This window comes from Rhagoletis zephyria, unplaced genomic scaffold (genome assembly GCF_001687245.7).
Source record: "Rhagoletis zephyria isolate East Lansing unplaced genomic scaffold, Rhagoletis_zephyria_1.1 Rzeph_scaffold_02211, whole genome shotgun sequence".
NCBI lineage: Eukaryota > Metazoa > Arthropoda > Insecta > Diptera > Tephritidae > Rhagoletis > Rhagoletis zephyria.
The window spans coordinates 31,412-40,646 of NW_016159295.1; the positions used below are offsets into that span (position 1 = coordinate 31,412).

General features: G+C 40.1%; 1 protein-coding gene across 1 annotated transcript; it reads right to left on the bottom strand.

The window, feature by feature from the left end:
- Window positions 1–1,200: 1,200 nt before the first annotated feature.
- Window positions 1,201–1,650, bottom strand: LOC108366281 (RNA-directed DNA polymerase homolog). The gene has a single exon (XM_017620621.1). It carries the CDS (start codon window positions 1,648–1,650, stop codon window positions 1,201–1,203), a length of 450 nt encoding a protein of 149 aa, XP_017476110.1.
- Window positions 1,651–9,235: the final 7,585 nt, after the last annotated feature.

Here is a 9,235-nt window from a genome sequence, read left to right on the forward strand (position 1 = left end):
CCCTTTGCTGCAATACACTCCACGAAATTAGCTGTCCATTCTGCGACTGATTGCCGACAACTAACCCAATAGAACCTCTGCTAAATCTTCTCCAGGGTCTTCGTGATTCCCAGATATCCTTCACTAGGACCATTGTGGAATTCCTTGAGTACTTTCGGAATTCTTAGCCTTGGAACTACTATTAGGTTGCGGAGCACTGGCCCGTACCCGATGCAAGGAGCCAGATATTCGCTTTAAGCTGTTCCATTGTGCACAGTATGCCTTTGCGATTGGGCTTTCCGCTGACATTTGCTCCTTAGTTGGCCATCTATGCATCTCCAGTCCATGCATCAAACGCTTCAGATCTGGATCCCGCTGACACTTTCGTAGATGTAATTCCTTCCACTCTTCCGCAGGTGTTATTGTCGTTAGCGGGACATCAATAATGTCTTCTGTAGCCTTAGCTTTTGAGCAGTGTTTACATTCCAGGCTACATGGTCACCGGGACATGGCATCAGCATTTCCATGGGCATTTCCCTTGCGGTGCTCAATAGCGAAGTCGTGACTTTGCAGTCTCTCAATCCACCGAGCTAGCTGTCCTTCCGGATTCTTGAACTGTAGCAGCCACTTAAACGCTGCATGATCCGTTCGAACTCGGAAACGTTGCCCATAGAGGAGCTTGGGGAAATGTTTGACGCACTCTACCAAAACTAATAGTTCTCTCCGAGTTACGCAGTAGTTCCTTCCGGGTTTTCCAATCGACCGGTAGGCAACTACCTTCTCCTGGCCATCAATTGCCTGCAACAGTACGCCTCCTATGACATAACCGCTAGCTTCCGTATCCAAAATAAATGTTGGACCTGGAACGAGATACGCTAGCATAGGTGCAGTACATAGCCATTCCTTCAGAGTTTGGAAAGCCTCCGCCTGTTCCTTGTTCCATTCGAAGGCTCTATTTTTCCTAGTGAGCTCGTGGAGGCTATTTGCAACGCTGGTGAAATTCCGAACAAATCGACGGTAGTAGGTGCATAGCCCAAGAAAACTTCGTAGTTCTTGCAGGTCCCTAGGTCTTGGTCCATCCTTTACTGCTTCTACCTTTTCATTCGCAGTGCAGATGCCCTCCGTTGTCACCTTGTGCCCCAAGTACTTCACATCCTTCTTGAACAGTGAGCACTTTTTAGGACTTATCTTCAGACCAGCGCCAGCTATCCTCAGGAAAACTTATTCCAAATTATTCAGGTGTTCCTCAAAGCTTTTACCCAAGACGATAATGTCGTATAGATACACCAAACATGTTTTCCAATGCAGTCCTTTAAGCACATGGTCCATAAGTCTTTCAAAATTGGCAGGAGCGTTGCATAATCCGAAGGGGATCACCGTGAATTGCCAAAGACCATCTCCAACGCTGAAAGCTATATTTTCCTTGTCCCCGTCACTTACCTTCACTTGCCAATAACCGCTCTTAACGTCGAGTGTTGGGAACCACTTTGTTCCAGTCAATGAGTCCAAAGTATCATATATCTTGGGAAATAGATAGCTTTCATTCTTCGACACATCATTTAATTTCCGGTAGTCTACGCAGAACCGCATTTGACCATCCTTCTCCTTCACAAGTACTATCGGCGAACTCCATGGACTCGCTGATGGTTCAATCATACCAAATCCGCTCATTTTTTTTTATGACCTGGCTTATAGCATCACGTTTGGCAAGTGTAACACTTCGAGGAGCTTGACGGATCGGCCTTACATCACCAGTATCAATGCGATATTTCACAACGTTAGTCCTGCCTGGTTTGTTGCCGTCCTTGTCGAATATTTTGGAATATCTGCGGGGAAGTTCCTTACCCTTGTGCTGGCATTTTCCTTGCAACCCTTACGTCCATGCATTGATGTTTTCCGCGATGTTCTTCTCGCCAATGAAAACGCTTACAGGTAACTTTTCGCAGTGGAAGATTGCCTCTACCTCTCGACATTGCCCCAGTACAGTTCCTCTTCGGAGTTTGATTGGTGATTTGACCTCATTAAGTAATCGCACTGCGATGCGTCCATAGTTTTTTTCTTAGCCAGGGTTTTACCAATAAGTACGTCTGGTGTAGAATTCTGTGCTGCTTCGACAACCCTCAACTTGTTTGTCCCACAACCTCCATCAATCTTCGCCCAAACAGCTGCTCCGATTTCGGTGGAATCTGCTCGCTTTCCCCCAGGATCACTCGCTTGCTACTGTACGGGCCATCATACCCAAAGCTAAGGGGCACCTGCATGTTGTTATACGTCATAATCCTGTTCCTCATGTCGATCTGCATGCCTTGATTAAATAAGAAGTCTACTCCAATGATGACTTCATTCACAATATCCGTGACCATGAACTTGTGTAATACCGTCACATTCCCTATTGCGACTTTGCATGTTCACCTCCTACAACTTGGGTGTCCTCACCAGTTGCTGTCCTCAACATTGCTCCAGCTAATGGCCTCACCGCTTTAGTGACCAAATCAGATCGACTGATAGAATATGATGCGCCCGTATCTACAGTTAGCAGTGGCTCATGTCCATTCACATATCCACCAACAGTAACGTTGTTCGCTTTTCTGCCAATTTTCGAGATGGAGATAATGGGGCATTCAATTGCGGGAGCCAACGTGCGCCCCTTGCTGCTGGCTCGTTTTAGTTTAACGACTGATTGGAGCTGGGCTCGTCCTTATCAGCTTTGCGCTTGCGTCCTGCTGAATTATTCAGCCCACTGGAACTTGCGCTGCAATCGCGGGCGAAGTGGCCTGGCTTTCCACATTTAAAACATTTGCCAGAGCCCTCTTTTTTCGCACCCAGTAGCTTGATTATCTTCTTCAGCATTTCATTTGTAGCGTCCGGTGTTTCTACCGGCACTTGATGGGCTTCATAAACTGGTCTACTTAGGAGCGCCGTCGTTTCACTTGTCTGAGCATACGATACTGTTTCAGCAAACGTTGGCTTTGGATTCGCATACGTCTCTCGCTTAGTATACATTTCCCTCATCCCGTTGATGAAGCTCTGGATTTTTACCTTTTCGAGGTGCTTACCAATTGCCAAGAGGGCCAACCTCTCGATCTCTGAGGCGAATTCCTGTAGAGTGCCGTTGGATTTTTGTCAGTGATTCTCCAACTCCATCTGGCAAATCTGTCTCCTGTGCTCGCTACCATAACGTTTCTCCACGGCACCCATCAATGCATTGTAACTGTTTCTTTCACAGTCAGGAATAGTCTGCAGGATTTCCACTGTAGGTCCTTTCAATGGAACGAATAGAGCACAGCGGACTTATCCTCCAAGCTCCAATGGTTTGCTGTAGCCGCCTTTTCTAACTGAAAGGAATCGTGCTGTCAAAGGATGGAGTTTTTACCTTGGGAGCGTTCGTCGAAGTAGGTGGACGACTCAACTGCAAATCACGAAGACGAACTTGCAATTGTTCTACCTTAGCCTCAACTTATCCTATCTATCCTTGATTTGTTCGTTAGCTTTAGCCAAAATCTCTTGCAGTTGTGTAATATTTGCATCCTGAACTTCCAGCAACTGTGATACGTGTGTCTTCAGTGCCTGTGGCTGTGACTGACAGCTGCGATGATAGCTGTGATGACATGGCAGCCAATAACGTGTTCATGTCCATAGCTGTTGAAGAACTAGGAGCCTTTTGCTGTTCTTCAACCTTCCCGGATATCTGCTGCACATCCTTCGGCCTCATCCTTCTGATCGTGCTTCATGGATGTCGCGTCGTTCTCACGATGGAAGTCGTATTTGTCAACGTCGATACCTCCTTTTACCATAGCCTCTCGCAGCCGTGATAGTAACTCCACTTTTTTCCGGAGGTTGTTAAGTTTCGCTTTTCCAACTCCTACTTGAGTTCCTTAATCTTTAGATCCTGAATTTTTGCCATTTTCACAAGTTTCTCCTCTGGGATTTATTTAACAATCCCACTTCTGACACCAATTGTTACGATTATCCTTGTTTAATTAACTGATTTCCCAAAATCCCCTCGGTTCGGTTCGTACCGCTGGACTTGTTAAATAAATGCTCACGATGACCAAATTACAGTAAAGTTAAGTTTATTGTACAACAAACACTTTACAATACTTGTTTAAGCAGTTACAACGCTTTACAAAACTTGCTAACACAATTTATCTCTGTTTCACAACTTGCTTGTAGCTAGCTGATTCGCAACTGACTATCTGACATCTATCGCATGTTCTCTCATTCTCTCGCCTTTCGCAGTATTCATCCACTTAACGTTTCTCGCTGTCGAATATTCTACGTCATTCCTCGAACGTTCTGCAATTTTCTTGTTGTTCAAATTAACGGTTATTAAATTTAGTACCTCGCGTTCATTTATCATTTTTCAATACGTCTACAAGTTTTTAAGATATTAAGATAAAACTTACAAAAACTATAATTTTCCCATATGAATTTTCAATTCTTCATTACTCCAGCAACCAAGTGAAAAATACAAAAAAGTGAAACGAGATTTATTTCAAACTTTTTAATGTTTTCGGATGTTTATATAATATTAAATTATATAATATTAAAAGGACCATGGATTTGGTCAGTTTTCAAGATCGTGGTGAAGGAAGTCAGACAGAGATTAGGAATCGTTTGATAGGTTAATAGTAGTTTCAAGCATATAAGTATTAACATACATTAACATAATACAATTAGGGTGAGAAACGTCCATTTTAAGGGCTAACTATAATATGAATAAGCAAGCGTATGCAAACGTGCGAATACACATAAATACTATTCTGAAACTATAATGTGCTTACCATCAAGTTTTGTCAAGTTTCGCCAAACGTCATTTGCTTGAGGAAAGAGCGGAACTGATCGCACCATCGTACAGTTCCATAAGTAAAGTAACTCTTCTTCTTACCGTTTTTTCTGGCAGGCTGTAGGTGTGTGTTTGGCAGGCTCTAGGTGTGTTTTTGGTTAGTGTATTGGTGTTTTTGATTCAGTGTGCTAGTGTATTTTGAATAAATTGTAATAGAAATAAAAGAAATTGTAATAGAAATGAAAGAAATCGTAAAAGATAAGAGCACATGCCAAAAAACAGGTGATCTCAGCTGTAGGCATTTTCTGGCAATCAGCTGATAGTGTTTTTACTTATGAAACTGTACGATGGATCGCACCTTCCGCACGGAATCAGCTGTTTGTCCTCGTACGTATGTATGTACAAATGTAACACATGCAGTGTTGCCGCATTGGGTCTTTTTACCGGAATTGGTAATTTTTTTTTTTATTTGTCATATTTGGTAATTTGGTAACTTATGTTTCAACTTGGTCAATTTTTCGATTCAGTTCACAGGTCAAAAGAAGTTCTGGTTCCACATTAAGAAGTGGGCCGTAAGCGTTTCCTTTTACAGAAACACCGGGTTACCCTGAAAGTTTCGCAAGGCGAACAGTTCTAGGCTACTATAATTGTGTGATCTACAACAAACTGCTTGATAGTGGCTATTGTTATATGTAATTAAATGTGGCAACAGTGAACTCATGTAAGTAAAATATAGCCACCTAAAAGTCTACACTACGTTGCTTATGCATTTGACAGACTTTTCGTTCATTTTCTGACAGTCAGTTACGGCAGCTTATTCATATTATAGTTAGCCCTTTAAGTCCATTTATGCAGTTTTGAAAGTTGGTGCGGAATGGTTTCATTAGTCACCGAAGAAGCATATTTTTCGCTGCTTCCAAATTTGATGTTATATAAAAGTAGGGGACGTGCAATAAGTGTTTAGATATACATAAATATTTCAGTCCTTCGTCCTTTTGAGGACGCTCAATCGGACGATATTGCTTTGCATTCAGCTTGAACGAAAAATCACTACCTGTCACACTTTTCTGTAATCCGCTTCTTTCGTTTAAGTAAAAGTTATTTATACAACGGAAGAGAAATTTTTTTAGAAAAAAACTGGAGATCCACTAAAGTTTTTCGATATAACTTTGGTAATTGGTACTCGATCAGTATGTAATAACTACCAAATTGAAGACGAGACTTTCTGTTACAGATTTATGAAAATATTTTGACGAAAATCGTTCAGACTATAAACAAATTATTGTAAAATAAAAAATAATGTTGAACAAATTTTTTATTATATTTTCCTGTATTTGCAATTTTTATATTCTATGCATAAACATAAGTAAACTAAGTAGTGTTTCTAGAAGTTGTGCCTGTTCAGTGTTTCCATACTCATTTGCATAAACAAAGTTTTTCCATGGTGATGGAAAATAATGGCTTTTCTATTAGAACCGAGATTGTTCTTAAGTTTGCGAAAATTCGCAAACTATAGCTAATTTTAAAAAAAGGTTGGAATATTTGGAACCAGCGACCTAAATGCACGCCAGTAATATTGATTCTGTTCTTTACATCTTTTGACTATTGGCCAGTGCAATTATCAAGAAAACAATTAGAATTTTATTGAAAACAGATAACTTTGAGATGAACGATAAAATAAAGAGCTGTGAGAAATGATATTTGACTTTATCTTTTGCGTTAACGGATTTATTATCAAATAATATGCACCAAACATTTTTGCTGAACCCAGAGTTTTTAACAAGAATTGGTTTTATTTGCCTAGTGTGCTGTGGGTCACTTGGCGGTCGATGCGCGGCCTCTTACAATTAAAATAAGACTTAAATATTTTGGCATGACTTCATGATACAATATATTTTCACTATTACCGAGGGATTTGAGAAAAATTAGATTTTCAGCCCGCCTTAATATACATATATGAATGCAAATAATGCGTTAGTATGGAGAAAATTTAATGAACTGAAATCTACCTAAAGATGTAACAATTATTCCTCCTTATCAGTGTTGCCAGAACTTTTTGGAACAACCGGCTAAACTGTTTCAACTAAATTTCACATGTTTCAGTTAAGTAAATCACAAGTAGAAAGACTATTTCTTGGATAGAAGTTGCAAATTAGGAGAAACATATGATTGTGGCACATGGTCGACGANGAGCGATTTTAAAATGAAAAATGTAAGTAAATACTTGTTTACTTAATTAATTTACTTAATTCTAATGATTTGCAAGGCACTCGGTTGAAAAAAAACTTTAATCGGAATGCAATCTCAACCAGAGTCGATATAGTAAACCCGACAAAGAAATTGAAACGAATGCTGAAGAAGGTCGGATTAACAAGAAATATACATGTAGATCCTGTTTTTTTGCCCCTCTGAAAGAATTATACAAATTTTATACAAATTTATTTTGTTTGAAATGCAACCGTGGACACTAGCTGGTAGAAAAACTTGCAAATTCCTGCAAATTTTCGTTCGTTTCTACTTGAGAGAGAATTTGACAGCATTTTTTCTAACTGTCTGATATTTTCAGTGATAATTCTCGCTGGATTTTCGACGAACAAACCGCAATACCGTCAATAAATATTGAACGTGTAGCACTTTCAGAACGCGATCCATACATTTCGTCAGTACATCTTTTACTCTCATAATGCGAACATCGAAAGAGTACTCGCTCTGCCTTCGCTCTCGGTGCTTAAAACCTTTCAAAACAAATTGAAAAAATTGTAATAACATTGGAAATTTTGGAATGCATTATTTGTAAATTATACGTACAAAATAAATATATTTTCTTGATTCATAATAAGCGTTCAGCACAAAAATTATGCAAATACTGACGTGATAAATATTGAACATGTAGGCAGCGTTGCCAGGTTGACGTTTTTAACGTCATTTGGACATTTTTTGTATCCTGTTGACGTTTGAACGTTTTTTGTGTAAAAAATGACGTTTTTTAACTTCCCAGTAATTTTTCTCTGTTACTAGATCTTGCAAGTATAACTGATTTCGAATTATCTTCTTAATAAATCTTTCCAAGCTTTGTGTTTTGCAGCAACTGCTTCAAAAGATATTTATTCTTTGGACACAGATGACTTAAATATGATGCATATCAAGCGTACGTGCATTGTTTTTTTATTCTTGGACTAAGGATCTCGTGTTCAAAGGCTGGTTGTGTAAACACTTGAGGTTACGAGGCTTATTGTAATGTTTGCAATTGCACATTAAAAGCAATATTAGGAAGAGCTGATGTTTGCAACACGCACGCTCGCAAAAGCATCAAAAAAGCTGTATTGGCATAAAAAGTCAGAAAAAAGTAGGCGATTTTTTTAAGACTTCATTGAAAAAGTAATGAACCCAAAAAAGGCTGAAATATTGCTATGCTCTTTCTTCTTCTTCTTATTTTTTGGCACTGTAACCGCCTAAGCGATTTTGGCCGAGTTCAGCAAAGCATGCCAGTCGTTTCTCTTCTGTGCCAACTAACGTCAATTGGAAACGCCAAGTAAAGCCAAGTCCTTCTCCACCTGATCTTTCAATCGCAGTGGGGGCCTCCCTCTTCCCCTGCTACCACCAGCGGGTTCCGAGTTGAATACTTTCATCGGTGCCCATTCGAACGACATGGCCAAGCCAGCGGAGCCGCTGTATTTTAATTCGCTGCATTATGTCCATGTCGTTGTAAAGCTCATACAGCTTATCGTTCCATCGTCTGCGGTATTCGCCGTCGCCAACGCGTAAATCTTCCGCAAAATCATTTTCTCGAACACTCCAAGAGCCGCCTCATCGGATGTTGTCATTGTCGATGCTTCTGCGCCATATACCAGCACGGGCATGATGAGTGACTTATAGAGCGTGGTTTTCGTACGTCGAGAGAGGACTTTACTCCTGAATTCAAAAGTATTCAGTTCAAAGTAGCACTTGTTGGCAAGAGTGATTCTGCGTTGGATTTCAATGCTGACATTATTATCGGTGTTAATGCTGGTTTCCAAGNTCGTCTTGTCCTCGTTTACCACCAGATCCATTCGCTTTGCTTCCTTATCCAACTTGGAAAAGGCAGAACAGACTTCGCGGTTTTTGTAACGATGATGTCGATGTCATCGGCATAAGCCAGCAATTGCACGCTCTTGTAGTAAATTGTTCCTGAGCGGGTAAGTTCTGCAGCTCTTATTATCTTCTCCAACATCTTTCTGCTCCTTCTTTGCAGAACGTAATATAGCATTTTCGACAACCGACCCCCTTACCAAATGTCTACAAGAAAAAAAATTATTAAAACTCAACGCGATTATTGCCCAGAAATTTAATGGGCTATCAAACTGCGTACTCAAAAAAATTCTAAAAAATCTAAATAAAAAGTTGAAAGTCTAGCTGAAGCTTTGCAAATTTTTTATAATTTTTGCACAAAGTTTGAAATGTGGATTTATATTTTGTTTTTATATCCGAGCG